The sequence below is a fragment of the Giraffa tippelskirchi genome, chromosome 2 (assembly GCF_054371585.1).
Source record: "Giraffa tippelskirchi isolate mGirTip1 chromosome 2, T2T-mGirTip1v1.2.pri, whole genome shotgun sequence".
In the NCBI taxonomy this organism is placed as follows: domain Eukaryota; kingdom Metazoa; phylum Chordata; class Mammalia; order Artiodactyla; family Giraffidae; genus Giraffa; species Giraffa tippelskirchi.
The window spans coordinates 72,347,490-72,366,997 of record NC_137276.1 but is presented as its reverse complement, the minus strand read 5'-3'; the positions used below and the strand labels follow the sequence as shown (position 1 = coordinate 72,366,997).

General features: G+C 36.3%; 1 protein-coding gene across 3 annotated transcripts in view; it reads left to right on the top strand.

Moving 5' to 3' along the window:
• Nucleotides 1–19,508, top strand: part of REEP3 (receptor accessory protein 3) — a 101,867-nt gene that overhangs the window by 41,321 nt on the left and 41,038 nt on the right. For all 3 annotated transcript variants that reach the window (XM_081568986.1, XM_081568985.1, XM_081568988.1), the window contains exon 2: nucleotides 7,355–7,427. In XM_081568986.1, coding sequence (XP_081425112.1) covers nucleotides 7,355–7,427 — 73 coding nt within the window. The remainder of the gene's footprint in view (nucleotides 1–7,354; nucleotides 7,428–19,508) is intronic.

The following is a 19,508-nucleotide window of genomic DNA, read 5'->3' as shown; positions in this document are numbered from 1 at the left end:
TCAAACCCGTGTCTGCTGCATTGGCAGGCGGATTCTTTACACTGAGCCACCAGGGAAGCCCTTTCAGTGTTTTTAAAAGAATGACAAGAGTAATAAAAAAGGAAGTTTAAATCCTTGGAATTAATGCTTTGTAATTTTTTTAGATGTTAATTAAATTGATCAGTTTGTTATTAAAATATTATTGGTGCATTTTTAAAAGTTTGAAAGACTGAGTGATATATCAGGCTTGTGAAAAGCTTAGTAAAAATCATAACAAATACATTTATAAAAGAAAGATGGTTTATTCAGTCATGGAATTTCTTGGTGATTTTTATTGTCTTTTTTATGCTTTTGTATATCTTCCAAAAATTCTGCAGTAAGTTTTTAGAATCTTAATCAGAAAAGTATTTAACCAATTTTTTATGAATTGATGCTTAACTTTTATGCTTTGATGATATTAATTCTAGTATTGAGTGTACCTTTATTCATTGCTGCTTAGATTGGCCTTTGAACATGTAATTTTCAAACAATTTTAGTGGAAGATGGATTGTGTCTTAACATCTGTCCAGAAGATAGCTATTTCAAGTATTTTTCATACATGAAAAATGATACAAGAACCATCTTCACTACTGCATCCTGATAAATTTTATTTTCTTTTTTAAGTAGTGTTTTTCAGCATAGCCAGTGTTCATATAGGCAACTTTACCTTAATGGGAGGGAAGGGTATTATGAGTATTTTGGCAAAGTTCTCGCCTCGTTAGGCAAAAATAAGATTAAGAGGAAATGAGCAACTATTTCTTCCTGCCTCTGTAACTGAAATGATATTCATATTTATAGGTCAACTTTATTTGTAGTAAATACTCCCTTTATAAACTAAGTTTATCTTGTAGGTGGCCTTCTAAAATAAACTTTATTTGATTTTGTACACTGTGTGCTCATGCTTTGGCTTTATGCCTGACCTCCCAGGTTGCAAACACCTACAGTAGAGCCCAATATTAAAGAGAATGAACCCAAAAAATAACTGAGAAAAGATTACAATGTTAGTAATAAATTATCCAGTAATATTCTCATTGGAGCAATAATAAATTATAATATGAACAGTGGTGGTCTTTAAAAATTGTCCCACTATTCACTAAGACATTTATTCTTTCCCATGTTCCAAATGAAATACATTATTGTTTTCTACTCTTTACAACATTTAGGTGTTAGGGACATAATATTTGTTCATTTGTTCATATTCAATACAGAGGTTAAAAAATAAAAGCAAAACACCTGTATGCATAGCATCAACTAGCACCAAATCTTACATATGTAAGAAAATTATTTTTGAAGTCAGTTATATATACATTAAGAATTCAAACAATCTAAAACAGAGTATGCTAAAGGAAAAATGACTAATGCTAACAAATTCTAAAATTCACAATAAAAGTAATTTAGAAGTCTATGGAAGAGGGTGGGATCTTGATGGGAAAAAGTTAATTAAGCCAGAAAAAAAAAAATAGAAGAAAGGAGAGAAGGGAGGGGAGGATAAGGAGGGAAGGAGACATTGCAGGCAGGAAGCACACACTCCAGGACTGAAGTAGAAATACAAGAGGCATATTGAGGAAACCATGTTGGAACAGATGGTTTGTATAATGCAGTGGTTTTCCAAATTAACATTCTGATGAGCCCCCACATGGGCCGGTTGGCAAGCAAGTGAAGAGGCCAGCTACTAAAGCCTTTAAGCAAGGCAGTACAGCAGGTGTGTTAGGAAGACTGATCTGACAGTGGAGCCAGAAGCTGTGTTGGGGAAACCATCGAATAAGTCAGATGAAATGGCAGAAGCCCAAATGTATCACTGGCCACTGGTATATAAATAAAAGAGGATGGATGCATGGGTGCTCCCTGAGGAGAGACCTGAGTTACAGATTGAATGAGTGATACAGCAGGGGAAGGAGAAGTAAAAGATTCATACCCTGATAGTGATGGAGAAGTTCATGTTGAATTTAAATCCAGCTACTAGTACTAGGTTGTATGAGCATATGGGAAGATAATATGTTGATTGTGTCCCAGTTGTAAAAGGAAATACAAAGTAGACTGAAATGATTAACTTGAATATGTAAACTTTTATCTATGGTGGCTGACAGTGGGATTATACCTTAGATTGGCAGTGAGGATGAACACATAGAAGACCTGAGAGTTGTGTTCGTGTTAACACCTCAGGTGCTAACTCAACTGATTTCTTAGAAACCACTAAGCTGGAAAGCCTCTGTGCCTTGTAAGGTGCCCGTGTTAAACTGAAAAGCCCTAGGCTCTGTGGCACAGCTAAAAATCTCATAGGCAGAGTCTGGGAATTGGCTTCTGGTGAGGTAGCACTCACAGGGTAGTATTATTAGATAACGGAGAGTGTTAATGATGTGGCTTTCAGTTGATGAGGATAAAATCCCGAGCAGGAGGCGACTTGTTATTCCTCAGACCTGGTGACATGAGCCCGGAACACATGGTTCGGCTTTCTGAAGAATAAGTCACCAGGGATTTATAGCTCATCCCCCCTCCCTCAGATAAACTATAAATGAACTAAAAATCTCTGTCTTTCTCTATATCTCTCATATAAAGATATAAATATTTACTTGCTCTCAGTCTAAGAATGCATATTTAAATGGAAACACTTATTTGAAAGTCCTTAAATTAGTATGTGTTACAGGCTGAATTGTGTCCCTCTCCCAAAACTTGTATGTTGAAGTCTTAACCTGAAGTATCTCAGAATGTGACTGTATTTGGAGATAAGATCTTTAAACAGGCAAGTAAGCTAAAATGAGGTATTCAGAGTGGGCCGTAATCCAATATGACTGGTATTCTTACAAGAAGAGATTAGGACACAAACACAGACCAAGGTATGACCATATGAGGACACAGTGAGAATGTGACCATCTGCAATCCAAAGAGAAAGACCTCAGGAAAAAACTAAACTAGCCCACACCTTGACCTTGGACTTCCAGCCATCAGAACTATGAGACAATAAACATCTATTGTTTTAACTATCCAGTCTGTGGTATTTTGTTATGGCAGCCCTGGCAAACATAATACATTATGTACTTCAGCAAACTTCATAAACAAAATCAAAAGATAATAACCTAGAAAGATATTGGCTAACATACAAAACACACAAAGAAGGGCCTCGAATCACCTACACTCCAGTAACAATGAGCACACTTAGCACTCAGATCTTAAATACCAGACAGTCTTAAATACCACTGTCCGATAAAGGAAACCAAGGCTCCATGGAGAAGTGGCTGATTCTAGGAATGCAATAGGAATGATTACATGGTATGAGCCAGGTCCATTTTATAGTGCCAGAAAGTAATTAGTAATTGCTTTAAAAAAAAAGTCCCTCCCAATTATAGAGGTATATCAAAGGGACACAGGAACTAACTGAAAGATCTCTCAATGTTCAAAGCTTTTGAGTAACAAATAGATTAAAACCTAAAAAATGTAAAATAAACATACAAGTCCATATTGATGTAAATAAATTATTGAATAAATGACTGGGGAATAATAGACAAATCTCCCATGCAGAAGAATTCCAAATAATTTATATAGCTACTCCACCCTCAAGGAGGTAGAGGTCAACTCCTCACTCAAGCATGGCCTGTGCATAGTGACTTCCTTCTCAAGACTACAGCATGGAAAGCAGGGTGGGGCGGGGGAGTAACCTTACAATGGCAAATCGAACAGACACTACTTCAGCCTGGTGTTCAGGCTTGACATCAACAGTGATAAGTCATGCTAATTGTATGTGCCCTTGATATAATATGATGTGATGGAACTGTGCTTCTGTGATTTTCCTCACCAAAACCCATACCGTATCTAATCATGAGAAAAACATCAGGCAAATGCCAGTAGAGCAGTTTCCTCCAGTGTTCAGTTCAGTCCAGTCACTCAGTTATGTCCGGCTCTTTGCGACCCCATGGACCGCAGCACGCCAGGCCTCCCTGTCCATCACCAATTCCCGGAGTTTACTCAAACTCATGTCCATCAAGTCGGTGATGCCATCCAGCCATCTCATCCTCTGTCGGCCCCTTCTCCTCCCGCCTTCAATCTTGCCCAGCATCAGGGTCTTTTCAAATGAATCAGCTCTTCCCATCAGGTGGCCAAAGTATTGGAGTTTCAGCTTCAACATCGGTCCTTCCAATGAATATTCAGGACTGATTTCCTTTAGGATGGACTGGTTGGATCTCCTTGCAGTCCAAGGGACTCTTAAGAGTCTTCTCCAACACCACAGTTCAAAAGCATCAATTCTTTGGCACTTAGCTTTCTTTATAGTCCAAATCTCACATCCATACATGACTACTGGAAAAACCATAGCCTTGACTAGATGGATGTTTGTTGGCAAAGTAATGTCTCTGCTTTTTAATATGCTGTCTAGGTTGGTCATAACTTTCCTTCCAAGGAGCAAGCATCTTTTAATTTCATGGCTGCAGTCACCATCTGTAGTGGTTTTGGAGCCCAAAAAAAAATAAAGTCTGCCACTGTTTCCCCAATCTATTTGCCATGAAGTGATGGGACCGGATGTCATGATCTTAAGTTTTCTGATTGTTGAGCTTTAAGCCAACTTTTTCACTCTCCTCTTTCACTTTCATCAAGAGGCTCTTTAGTTCTTCACTTTCTGCCATAAGGGTGGTGTCATCTGCATTCTGAGGTTATTGCTATTTCTCCTGGCAATCTTGATTCCAGCTTGTGCTTCATCTAGCTCAGTGTTTCTCATGATGTACTCTGCATAAAAGTTAAATAAGCAGGGTGACAATTTAACAATATACAGCCTTGACATACTCCTTTTCCTATTTGGAACCAGTCTGTTGTTCTGTGTCTATTTCTAACTGTTATTTCCTGACCTGCATACAGATTTCTCAAGAGGCAGGTCAGGTGGTCTGGTATTCCTACAGTGTAGTTGATCTATATTCCTCAAAACTGTGCAGATCATTTTCAAAGGAGTCTGAGAAACTGTTATAGCCAAGAGTCCTAAGGAGGGAAAACAACAAACTATAAATATGCTATCTTTAATAGGATCCTGGGACAGAAAAAGGATGCTAGGTAAAAACTGTAAGAAATCTGAATAAAGTATGGACTTTGTGAAAGTCACTCAGTCATGTCTGACTGTTCGCAACACAATAGACTGTAGCCCATGGACAGGCTCCTCTGTCCATGAAATTCTCCAGGCAAAAGTACTGGAGTGGTTGCCATGCCCTTCTCCAGGGGATCTTCCCAACCCAGGAATCAAACCCAGGTCTCCCACATTGCAGACAGATTCTTTACCATCTGAGCCACCAGGGAAGCCTGGACTTTAGTTAATAATATAGTTTAAGTGATTTATTAATTATGACAGATATACCATACTCTGATACAAGGTAGTATTAATAGGACTAACTCAGTGTAGGCTATTGGGAACTAGCTATACTATCTTCTCAACTTTTATGTAAAAATAAAACTATTCTAAAACTCTTTTTAAAAATAAACCAAGAAAGGAAAGTAGACAACAGAATATCATATACTTCATGTACAGAAAACCAGTAAACACTTAAAAAAAAAACTCGTACTTTAACTATTAAAACATATGAGATGATTATTTTTCTCTTATTTGTCTGGCAAACTTTTTTAAAAAATCATGATACACACGATTGGCAATGTATAGGAATGTAAAGTAGAACTCCTTCTCTGCAGGGCATATTTGGTAACAGGCAAAAATGTCTATACTCTTTGAAGCAGCAACGTCACAACCAAGAAGTGAATATCAGTGTGCACGGAAATTTTTTTTGTATTATGTGCAATAGTGTGAAGACATCTGGTACAAACTGCTCAAGCTAACATGGGAAGCATTTCCTCTAAGTTTCCACACCCCACCTGGGAACTTTTGGAAAAAAATTTTTTTAATGACTGCTCAACCTGTAGCTGTGATCCAAGGATAAGAAAAATAGCCTAAAAATGTTAGCTCTTTATTGACATAGGATAGGAAAGTGGACTGAAGTTCCCTTATATCCAAGACTTTCTCCTGTAATCAACATCCTGGGGCTGATCAAACTAAGACCCCCATTTCCCCAGAGGGACAATCCCTGCTGGGACCAATCTGCCCTTGTTATCAGGGCCAATTTGAGCACTATCTAGTCTAAATTTTGGCTATGAAACTATGACCACGGACAAATACGATTTTTGACAGTGTGGGCACAATGTTCTTTAGACTCTAGAGAAAGTTTGAAGAAAATTCCTTTTTAGAATTCTTGCCCTGAGGAAATGACTCCTCTTGTGCCTTAAAAGAGGCTTCCCAGATGGCGCTAGTGGTAATGAACTTGCCTGCCAATGCAAGAGACATAGAAGATGCTGGTTCGATCCCTAGGTTGGGAAGATTCCCTGGAGGAGGGCATGGCAACCCACTCCAGTAGTCTTGCCTGGAGAATCCCCATGGACAGAGGAGCCTGGCAGGCTACAGTCCATGGGGTCGCAAAGAGTCGGACACGACTGAGTGACTAAGTACAGCACAATAGCAGAAATCTGGAAATTAACCAAAAGCCTATAAATACGGGACTGTTTAAATAAACCATGCAAATATCAATGTGGAATGTAGTGAAGATATCAGTACTGTAGACTAATATTTGAAGAGAAAAATTCCATGATGTATTATGTGAAAATGCCAATGTGTACTGTGTCATGTCATTTCTGTGTCTATATATACGTATACACACACACACACACACACACACATGTTCTTTGGATCTGGAATTTGGTGAAATAATTTAATACTATCTGTTAGAACTAAATCCTGTTAGTAATTGTCATTTTATAAATGCTTTGAGTTATTTTAATATATATTATGATAAATATATCAAGTATTGTTTCACAGCACTGTCATAATTAGAAATCAGAGTGAAGGACCACTTTTTCCATTATCACAAATTGTGTTTGTATATGGAAACATTATGTCTGTTTTAGGTTTGCAGCCCATGGATAAAAAATGGGATTTGCATACAGTAAAGTGTTGCCTGTGGTAATTTCTGACTCATAGGCTAAGGACAATTTTTATTTTACTTTCTGCAGTTTTGTACATTTTCCAAAATGTTCAGGGATCCACAGACTATTTTTTGTGGAATAAAAGATTTTAAATGGCCATTTTCAAAATATTTTGTTCCTATAAACCTGTGTAAAATGTTGAAACTATCCTTTTGTTTTCAAATTTTTTTTTTCCTTTGCTTTTCTGAGTGGATTTAGTTTATACACCAAGTGTTCGAATACATTTACACTGTCATGTGCTTTCCATGTACTACGTACTTTTCTGTTACGTGAAATTTTCATGAGCTGTTAAAACCATTGTTATGTTTGATTCGTCTCTTGCACTTTTTGCTTTTAGGTTGGTGTTTGGAATGCTTTATCCTGCATATTATTCATACAAAGCTGTGAAAACGAAAAACGTGAAGGAATATGTAAGTATAGTTTTGTGATTGATCAATTCTAGTTGAATGTTTCCACTGTATACAATACTAGAAAAACATTATTTTAGAAACAGCTGGAATAATGTTTTGGGTTAAAAATGTTATATAAATGTAATGAAGTTCGTCTTTTTTGAAAACTAATTTTGAATATAATTCCAAAGTGGAGTTTCAAAAATAATTTGCTGTCAGTTGGCATTTAAACAAGTATGATTCCCAAATGAGTCATTGGATCTCTATTCAACCTCCAGTAAAATAAGAGGTTGGGAAATTGTCTGTTTTTTTAGTCTTATAAATGTATAGGTTTACCTGGAATATCTCTATGGTCCCTTCCTTCATAGGCGTTTTATCACCTTCTAATTGACTAAATATATAGATACCTTATGACTACTGACAATTACAGTCTTTTTTTCTTCTTGAATCAGTGATTGTAATGATTTCCCCTTCAGTCATCAATCTTTCTTTTCTCTTTCACTTTCCTCTTCCCCATCTCTTAGCTGTTGTGTTTTTTTTTTTTTACTTTCACTAATTTTTAAATGTTTACTATAATAAATTCTTCAAATATTGTTTTATGGTACTGGCATACTTTAGTTTTTAGATACAAGCACTTTTCTTCAGTTAACAGTGCTTCTCAAGCTACTTGTGATACAGGACCACTTTGGGTTGTTTTTTTTTTCTTAATAATTTCCATTATGTCATAGACCAATACTTTTTAAAATAAATTTTAAAAGTAATCACTATAAAAATGAAGTCAAACTCCAAAAACATACAAAATACTACCCAAACTTTTATTATTAGATATAGTAGATCTGAAATTATTGTCAATTTTATATTTAAAGCAAAACAGTAACACTCCACAACCTTGCACTAGTCCACAGACAACACTTTGCCTTATGGTGTAATATTTTAATTGGAATTCTATTTTGAAAGATAAAAATAAGACTTGCTCTTCATTTCTAAACACCACAAAAATATAAGCTGGTAGTATATAACTTGCTACTAATTAATTGTACTGGCCAATACAAGCCTCATTTGAAAAGTTTATGATAGTGCTATTAAATGAGATTTTTTTTTTCTGAATCTACTTAATTGTATTATTTGAAGTACAGGGTGATATGTTCCTCAACTCTGGGCCCATCTTACCTGTGAAGTATTATAAACCTAGGATAAATAATAACTGGTATATCTGAGTGTCTCTGTGTACATATCTGTGCTTGAAATATTCTCACTCCCCTCCCAAATGTACAACGTTTTTGTTGGAAAAACATTACAAATTGAAAATGAAGTTCTAATAATATAAGGATCTTGTCAGCAGGCTCACAAATGCCATCCCCTAAGTAAAAGCTAAGAATATAGCAAAAAGAAATATAAAAGTATGTATGTGTTAGTCACTCAATTGTCTAACTCTTTGTGACCCCATGGACTGTAGCCTGCCAGGCTCCTCTGTCCATGGAATTCTCCAGGCAAGAATACTGGAGTGAGTTGCCACTTCCTTCTCCAGGGGATATTCCGAACCCAGAGACTGAACCCAGGTCACCTGCATTGCAGGCAGATTCTTTACCATCTGAGCTACTAGGAAAACCCATAAAAATATAACAAATTACAATGAAAAGAGGCCCTTCATGTGTAAATTAATGATAGAAGGGCAGAAAAAACAGTATTATTCAGGGATTGACCTAAGAACCATTATGACAGTATTATTACATTTCTTACTATGCATCAATTTAATTTTGTTAATGTTTTTAAGGACTTAAAAACATAGATTTGTGTTTTATTCCCTTAATACAACACTCAAAATTTTACTACTGCATTATTCTATAAATTTGCTGTTAGTAAGAATGGTCTAATCCTCAAATTTTAGTTCTGCTTCATAAGTTAAAGTAATTTAACCGATGGAAGAGAATCTATTAACATTCTTATTCAAACCATTGGAAAAACTTTAAGACTTGACATGTGCTTGTATATTTATATATACACACATACCTACATACATGCATATTTGGATATGTACTTCGCATATTGCCTTGCACATCTTTTTAGAGACTAACTCATAAAACAAAGAAAGAGTTATCTGTACATAATTTCGCTACAGTATTATGACTCTGAAACAAGTTTCTTTAAGCATCCCTTTGGGAATATCAGAATCATGAGTGATTGAAGGGAACCTGGGGCAGCAAAAAGGCAGGTGGCTGGAGTTGGTTTGATAATTACATGGTAATCAAATCTGCTTCACAAATTAAACAAGAACTGGAGTGAAACGGAAAAACAGTCAGGCACTGAAACGAGAAAGGCAGGAATCTGCTTTTGACAGAGAAGTATGATACTACTCTAAGACCTCCTGGGGACCAAACTGTCTGCCATCAAGTCTGCTGAAGAGACTAAGCAGAGATATCATACCAGAAAAAAAACATCTTAACGTTTATGTAATTTCTACCAATTTCAAAATACTTTTGTGTATTATTATTTCCAGTTGCTACTGTAACAGTTGCCACACATTTACTGGCTTAAACCAAAGCAAAATGTGTTCTCTTCCAGTCTCAGAAGTCAGAAATCTGAAATGTATCCACAAGCCTCACTCCTTTGGGAAACTCTAGGGGAAAATCAGTTTCCTTACCTTTGCTAGCTTCTACAGGCGGCCCACACTCCTTGGCTTATGGCTGTATTCCTCCAGCTTCAAAGCCAGGAACATTGGACTGAGACCTCCTCAAGCTGCTATCTCTGGTTCTCCTGAGATAAAAGCAGGTTCCGAAGTCCTCTTCCCCTAATAAAGACTCTCGTGACTACATTGGACTCACCTGAGTAATCCAGGCTCCTCACCCCATCTGAAGGTCAGCTGATTAGCCACCTGAATTCCATGTGCAGCCTGATTTCTCCTCTAACACCCAACCTGACATATTCACAGGTTCCAGGGATTAAGACAGGGCCATCTTTGGAGGAGCGAGACGTTATTCTTCTGCCTAATACAATATCTCAGTGGCCCTCACTCCAATTCCATAAAGTAGTAAGGAATATTGGACTATTACAGGCTCAGTGAAGTGAATTAACTTGCGCAGGACACATGAATCATTAAGGTAGGAAAGGTATCAGATTAGAAAATAAATGAGAATTTTTCTCGATTGAAAAGCAAAAAAGTTGAAACAGCTTTCACCACCAACCAGCGAATATGCTTGTGACTAATTCCAAGGTGGATCTTCCAAGACTCCAGTTATGTGGATATTTTCCAAGAAGAGCAGTGAAACAGCTTAACCAGTACGAGAGCAGGACCCACAAGCATATAAACCAACTCTAATCAAAATGGTTAGATAAAATGAGAAGTTTTTGAAAGTTCTGTATGGTCTTGACAGTTCTTTAAGTATTTCCAGCCTAAATTTACTTGTGACAAAAATTTAGAGTATCATTTTCTTAGTGAGCCTCACCTAAACTTAAGTCATCCGATTTTACCCCTGATTTATAGCAATTTTATCAAAACTCTGTTCTCACAAAGTTTTCTTGTAATCCCATCCAAATTTGTTTTCTATCTGGTAGTTTCTTAATAAAAGTAACTTTCTTAAAATTTCCCTGTTATATTTTTAATAGCCTTTTATACATCTGTATTGTATTTTTTGTATATATTTGTCTTCACCACCAGATAAGCTCCAAAGAGAGTTTTGTTGTTTTGTTAATTGCTATATTCCTATACCTAGAACAGTACAGTTACATAGTAGGTACTCAATATTTTTTTAATGAGTAAGAAGAAGAGTTGACTTCTAAGTATATAACAAATATTAAATAGTATTTACAAGAACCTGTCTCTTTCTTCAGTGGATGGGTCTAGTTTCTCAACTTTGATTCTGCTGGGTTAAGGAGTACACAGACCAGTCTGACTTATCCCTAAATCCAGTTATTCTGTGATGTTTGGTTAATACCTAAATTCTACTGATATCTACTTCAAAATTATTCTCAGAAAGCAGACATTTTTGGTTAATTTATGTCTTCCCACCTGTTGAATATTCACTGAGTACAGAGTGAGGGGAAACAAGCTTCGATAGTAAGTGGATAATGAGCTGCTGGTGATGTTTTAGTCATTTTATGTCAAAGTAAGGAGATATAAGGGATAATACTCCCAAATTGGCAAAATTTGTAAAAACAATTCTCACCTTAAGTGTTTTCCATGCATTCCATTTTATTGCAACACATTTCATAATTGGAATCTGTGCAAATGAATGTGCATAAAGTATATATCCTTGGTAGCCATTGGCATGTTATTTTAACATGGGAAGAAAAATGTTTCCGTAGAAGTCATATTTTAGTTTTACTTACTCATATTAAAAAAATTATTAAATGGCCAATTTAGCTAGATTTTAAATACTAAAATTGTGATACTTTTTTTGAAAACCGTGAAAAGAATCTTAGATTTAGTACCTTTTAAGAGTAAGGAGCATAAGAAGAGTAAGTATAAGGCTTCCCTGGTGGCTTAGAGGGTAAAGCATATGCCTACAATGCGGGAGGCCTGGGTTCGATCTCTGGGTCGGAAAGATCCCCTGGAGAAGGAAAAGGCAACCCACTCCTGTACTCTTGCCTGGAAAATCACATGGACAGAGAAGCCTGGTAGGCTACAGTCCATGAGGTCGCAAAGAATCGGACATGACTGAGCGACTTCACTTTCACCCTAACTGCTACCATTCCCTTTAAGCCTGCAGATATTGTAGACTGCACCTGATAAAACAGATGCTGTATTCAAATCAAAACAAATGGAAAGTGCTGTGTATTTTGGCAACCTTCCTTTCTTCCTTTGCCTATTTTTAAAACGGAGCTTTCCTAGGATATAATTTCCTGTATAGTGTGGCAGCTATGGCCTACTTTAAGTCTTTCAGTCTTGCAGTAATTGAAATGTAAACTTACTGAAGAATTAGTATGGTTTTGCAATTTTTTTCAAGCCTAGACCGTCTCACGACTTGAAAATAGAGTGTTTACTTCCAAGTTGTGTATAATTGCTGTAGCTTTTCTAGGAAACCAGTGTTCTTATTCTAAGAATGTTGGGGAAAGTGGCAATGAAAAGACTGGGTAACAGTACTTAGAAGTCACAGACATTTGGTCCTGAGATTTACTGTGAGCAAGAACAAAGAACAGGGAAGACTCTGGGAGAGTTCTTTCTGAAAGGCCCTCTAAAACCCCGTTGACTTAGTTTTTGAAAGTGACCTAATTTTTGACTGAATATTTGGATGATATGAAGGTGAATAAATATGCCACATGCTTGTCATTTGGTAAAATATTAAGTTGTCTACTAGTTCTGTCTGTTAGAAATTTGTCTACCAGTTATAAAGGGGAAAAACGTAGTAAAGAGACTTGTCAAACCTGTTCCCCAGGCATCTTTTCGTATTTTTGGATTAAAAACACTCATTTGATTCAAGGGTTTTAATAATTTGAGAAGTATGAAAATTTAGCTAATAGAAGGGATTTTTTTTAAATTTTATCTTTTTTTAATTGAAGGATAATTGCTTTAAAATATTGTGTTGGTTTCTGCAATACATCAAAAAGGGGGATTTTTTTTTTTTAATTTTTTGACAATTAGTTTTGTCAGGCTGCATTCCTGTTTATTTTTTATTCTGATCTACTTTTAATTTACTTTTTGTTTTTATCAAAGCTTTACTTATTTATAGTTTTAAAATCAAACAGTTGTCCGAGGCTTATTATGTAAAACAACAGTTTCCCACCTTCCTCATCCCTATTTCTAGCTTTTGGGGAAACTACTTTCAATTCTTTTATCCGAATCCATTAGTATTTATTTATACATCTAAATACATGCTTGTATTGCTGTTGCTTAATTTTTCAGATGTAACTCATCAGTTGACTTCCGTTAAAGATGATTTATTAGTTACCCAATGTCACTATATACTTGCATAATTTCCCTATAGCCTTCCACTATCATTAGGATGTAATTGGAGTTGGATCAGTATTCAGTATTTACATTATTGAGGCTAAATTAGAAAAAAAGCAATAGAGTCTAGAGATAAAGAACTAGGTTGCTTGGCTTATCATCTTGGCCCTGTGCCTTACTAGCTGTATCTTTGAACAAGTTATTTTTTTGCCTCACTTTCCTTATCTGGAAAAAAAGTACAGTAGTGGTACTTGCCTCCTCAGGTGGTTGTGAGGATTATATGAGTCAATGCAACAAAGCATTTAAATCAGTACCTATTATATAAGGTTTTTCACCATAGAAACACCATTTGCATCTGATGTCTACAGTATCCTGCCATGACCATTCTTTTTCTTCACAGGAATTTGTTATTCGTTATCTTGTTTTTCTGTTTTATTTTGTTCACTTACTTGGCATTCTCTGTTCTCTTTGCTTATTTAGACCCAAACTCTGTGACAGATGTGTGAATTTCCTCTCAGTGCATTCTCATCCATTACATATTCCAGACTGACTCTTAGATCCTCAGATTTCTTAATCTCCTGTTTTCCTCTTTCTTCTTTTACTTCCTCATTTTGATGCATGCCTTTCTTCCTGAGAAGGCTTTTTGAGAGGTAGGGTGTTTTTTTTTGAGATGGTAAGCTGAAAGTATTTTCCTTCAGAATTTTGTCTTTTAACTTTTTGTGTTGCTGTGCAGACATCTGACACATTTGGCATTTGGCATCTTACCTGCTCGTGGGAATCTTCGGTGTCCCCATTGTTGCAAAATTTCAAGATGACGTGCCTTGGTGTAAGCCAGTTACAATCAGTTTTGCTGAACCTTCAGTCATCCCTTTTAATCCAAGAATGCTCTGTCCTTCAGCTCTGGAAATTTGTTTAAAATTATTTCTTTAAGGATTTTCTCCACTTCATCTTCACTAATTGTTTTATCTGAGATTCCTTTTATTCAGTTAAGAAAGCCACTTGGACTGATTCTCTAATTTTCTGATCTTTTTTCCTCTCTTTCCCAAGCCTTTTTTTTTTTTGCTGTATTTTATGATAGAGTTCCTCAATTTTATCTGTGTTTCATTTCCAAGGGCTTCTTTTATTCTCTGAATGTTCCTTTTTCGATAGCGTCCTATTCCTACTTTGTTTAAGATAGCTTCCCTTTTATCTTGAGGATATGAATGATAGCTCTTTAGACATGTTCTTTCTATATTTCAGTCTCTGTTTTTCATGTATGATTTTTCTCAAAAGTTAGGTGATCCTCAGTTCTCTACTCATATTTGAATATTATAATGAAAAGCTGATTCAAAGTCCTGAACCCACGAAGAGGCTTGCTGAATGTGATCTTCACTGCAAGGTGATTTAACTAGGCAATTTTATTTGTTCCTAGGACTGCCATAAGGAAGTGCCACAAACTGAGTGTCTTAAAACAAGAGAATTTTATTACCTCGCTCTTCTGGGGCTGAGATGTGGGCAGGGCCACTTTCCCTCTGAAACCTGTTGACGAGAATCCTTTCTTGCCTGTTTCTAGCTTCCAGTGGTTGGCAGGAAGCAGTCCTTAGTGATTCTTACCTTTCAGGGGCAGCACTTCAGTCTCTGCCTCTGTTATCCCATGATGTTCTCCCTCATGTGTCTTTGTCTCTGAGTCTTTTTTTTTCTCCTTTTAAAGACACCAGTCACACTGGATTAAGGGCTCGCCATATCCCAAGATGACCTCATCCTAACTAATTATATCTTCAGTGACCCTGTTGCCAAGTGGGCTCACATTCTGAGGGTTAGAACTTTGTAGTAGTCTTGCCAGGCTACTGGGACAAAATGCCACACAATGAATAGCTTAGGCCACATAAAGTTTTTTCTCACAGTTCTGTAGGCTGCAAGTTCAAGATGAAGGTGCCACCAGGGTTGGTTTTGGGGGAGGCCTCTTTGTAGCTTACAGACATTCTATCTGTGTCCTTATATGACTTTTTCTCTCTGCATGCAGGGAGAGAGATTTCTCTAGGGGCTCTTACTCTTCTTATGAAGTGGGGACCCATCTATTGAAATGGAGCCCCATCCTTTGAGGTGGGGCCTCATCCTTATGACCTTTTTAATCTTCATCACCTCCTTAAAGTTTCTATCTCCAAATACCATTACTCTGGGGGTTAGTTAGCGCTTGTCAGCATGCAAATTTTAGGGGAACACGGTCTATAACAGACTTCAGCATATCTTTCTGGGGGACACATCTCAACCCATCACCGTCATTTCCTCAGAAAATTATCAGTGTCTATATCTTCAGGTGTTTTCTTTTGTGCCAGACAGATTCTTCACAGAGAAGACTCTTCCATTCTGAAAGGCACTTGGTTGCTGGCATTCTGGTGGGAAAATAAGGATTGGGGCCCTCAAATACTCAATTTATAATCTGTTACTTAATCCCTGTTGGCCCTACTCAACTTCGCCAGAGATTTGCAAATCCAGCAATCACTCTTTCCAGAGAATAAGCCTCAGGGGGAGGGAGGGGTGTCACCAGACCGCTAGAGTGGGAGGTCATCCAAGGATCTACCTGCTCCTCACAGTATCCCTACAGCCATCCTCCGTTTGTCCTTTTTTGGCCAAGAATTGTGTTACCAATTTTTGAACCTTTTGGAAGCTCTTCAGTGTAAACTTAGGTTGCTTTTCAACTTTTCCCACCGTCTACTTACTCTTCAGTTTTCTTAGCTCTTCTGTGTCAGTTACTACTCATCCATTTCTTTCCTGGGTCCAAAAATGTTGATGCTCTCTTCTATATTCTTCCTGACTTAAGTCTTTCTGAAAAATCACTTTACTGTTATTTTAATGAGATTTGTAGTGGGGATACAATTAAATGTGTGTATTCTGGGATCGCAAAGAGTCAGACACAACTGAGCAACTAAGCACACACACACACATTCATTCTACTATATTTACCCATATTTCCAAATTGACTTTATGAGTGGGATACTTGTGATTGATTTATATTGTCATATCAAATAATACTTGTTTTACCATTAATATTGGTTTTTAAAATGTGTTCACATAGGAGATAGGTTTGAAGTAGTAATACGTATTATTTTTTCAATCTTTAACAAGTTTAAAATTTAATTTTAGCTGACATACGATGAATACACATGTATCTTGTCTTGAGTTATAGTTGTTCACAAATCAAGTTGTGATAAAATCAGTTTCTATTTGGGACAGTTAAAAAGAATCACTTGGGATAGTTCATTATTTTATTAATATTTATTTATATTTTTTATTTCAGCTGTTTGAATATGCATTTTAATATTCTACCATTTACTTTTTTAATGCAAATTAATTTTTTAAATTGGAGGATAATTGCTTTACAATATTGTGTTGGTCATTATTCTTTAACGAAGTAAATCCACTTACATTTATTTAAAGTATGTGATTTGTATGCTTTGTAAACTTAATTTTTTGTGTTGGAATTACTTATTTTATATATAATGCATGTTAGTATGTAATTTCACTGCCTGAAGTAACTGATCCTGTTGTAATCATCAAGTGACATACTCTTCCTTATATATTCTGAAAATAATTTCTTCAGGATCATCACAGTGTATCCTCTTTAGGAAACAAGTGTTAAATTTAAATTAAGATTTATATTATCAGAGTTAAATAAAAGCCTAACACGATTCCTTCTAAACTTTAAAAATGTAGATAATCCCCTGGAGGTCCAGTGGTTAGAACTCTGGGCTTCCATTGCAGGGGGTCTGGGCATGATCCTTGATAGGCCAAAAAAAAAAAGGCAGCTAAAATTTAACAATGTGAATTAGAGTACTCCTTGACCTTTACAAAGTAAAATGAAAGCATTCCCATAATTTTCACGCTAAGATGGAGCTAGCAACCACAGCTGTCCAATACAAATGTTTCATAAAACATACACACACAAAAAAATTCTCCCAGTAACATTTAAACCTAGGAGGCTAAGTCAGGCTTTTGCTAATATCTAGGAAGAATTTTACCCGCTGTAGTGCCAGTGGAAATAGATTTTAAAAATCGGGGACAGAAACAGTTGTTTCCATTAAAGGAAATGTTGTTAAATAGTAAATTGGAGGGAGGCCTAGCCACCTCCACCCTAATCCCTAGTGATGGAACAGCTTAAAATCATAAAAGCTACAGCAACCAAAAACACCGACAACCTCAGCTGCCACCAGCCTCCCTGCTGCAGGAAAACCATGTTCAGAAGCAGCCAATTCTGTCTCCCCCATATCTGTTCACAAACCATAGCCTCACTACTTTGAAGAAAACCCACCAATAAGTTCCAAAAGGGAGAAATAATAATTGAGTACACGAGAAATTCAAAAGTGCAGTACTAGGCAAATTCAAAAATAAAAATGACAATAATATATTTATTACAATTTATATTCCTGAATATTAACAATTTTGAATGCAATTGTGTAAACACCTTTATTTTGAACAAGCAGGAAGAAAAATGAAGCATTCAGTTCACAAAGTAACAAAAATATCAGAATTAAAGGAATCTGTAAAGAAAGTAGGATAAATAAAGCAATAAAAATGCAGAAGTAAAATAAAAACAAAATCAAGAGAATTACAATATTTCTAAGAGTCGTTTCCTTGAGTAAATCTAACAAAAGGTAGAGAGGAGAGTAGAAAAAGAATTGATAAAATAAATAGGACAGGGTTTAAGTGACAGAAAATTAAATAATGGGGGGCTTTAAATGAATGCCTACCATAGTTCTTTCTAAAATTTTAGAGTAAATTTTTTTTATTTAAAGATGGAATGTTTTCTAATAATGTAAGATATGAAAAAGTGAAAAAAAGTGTTAATAGCTCAGTCGTGTCCAACTCTTTGCAACCCCATGGAGTGTAGCCTGCCAGGCTCCTCTGTCCATGGAATTCTTCAGGCAAGAATAGTGGAGTGGGTTGCCATTCCCTCCTCCAAGGGGATCTTCCCAACCCAGGGATCAAACCCAGATCTCCTGCATTACAAACAGATGATTTACCATTGAGCCACCAGGGAAGCCCTAATCTTTCCTTTTCCTTTTTAGCTAAAGTTTACATTATTTAAGCAGAGAAGTTTCTTCTTTTACACAATACCAGGATCTACCTTTAGAGTGTTCACATATGTACATCATCTTTCCATTATGTGATTTTAGTAATATAGTGCTTCACCAGCTACAGCTATAATCATCATATTGTCAGCCAGATTGCCATCACGCTGTGAAAGGTCCTCCTAAAAATATAAAAGCTAGAGCTGTTCCTGAAGACTTTCGCTAAGTAAGAAAAATAAAATCTGTCAGAAAACCTCATGTAATTTTAAAAGCTCACGAGTGGTATGTTACTTCAGAAATATAATGGATTGTAAGAAGATTGAAGGTATTTTGAATAACTATAAAAATTTAAAATATATAGAATTATATAGACTGATCAGTTTTCTTAAACCACAGATTCAGACTGCAGGTAAAACTGAAAAATTCATCAAAAGGTCTTCAAAAGTCACAGAAATAGATGAAGTTAAGTAATTTTATTTGAAAATATTGTATTAACTTTCAAAGGTTTCCAACAGCATCTTTTAAATAAAGGTTTAACACTTCAATGTTATTGCATTATATTCTTCTTTAAAAGATTGTCAGAATAAATTATTAGAGCCAACTGGGGATGTTTTTGCCAATGACGTGATGTTTGAGTATAATTTCAACCTTGCTTTTTCTGCAGGAAGCAGATTTAGACACACTCTTAGGGAGAAAACTCTGAGGGCACTTTTCACCCTGGGCAGGGAGGGGGTTTCCGTCCAGCGGTCCGTGTCCAGACGGCTCTGGACGCTAGGATGAGCCATCCTGCCTGGGGCTTCTGGGCAGAAAAGCCTATAGGCTGCCCTACCCTGGGTATTTCACTCAGAACTTTTGTCTTTTCAACTGATAGCCATAAACAATGCCTCTGAGAAGTGGGCTAAAGGCTCAGTTCCTTCTATTTTTTGAGGTTCTTTTTTTAAAAAATGATGATGTGCCTAAGCAGTGTTATGAAAACAAGGGTGTATTTTAATTGTTTATAGCGAACAAATTATCAAACTGAGTTCATCTTGCTTCCAAACCCAAGGCTCTTTTTACATTTTCTTCATGAATGATACCACCTCCTTCTAACTGGTATTTTCAGAAAAAACATAGGGCACCTCCCACTGCAGTGCTTGTCACACTTTGAGGAACACTGGAATATCCCTGGGA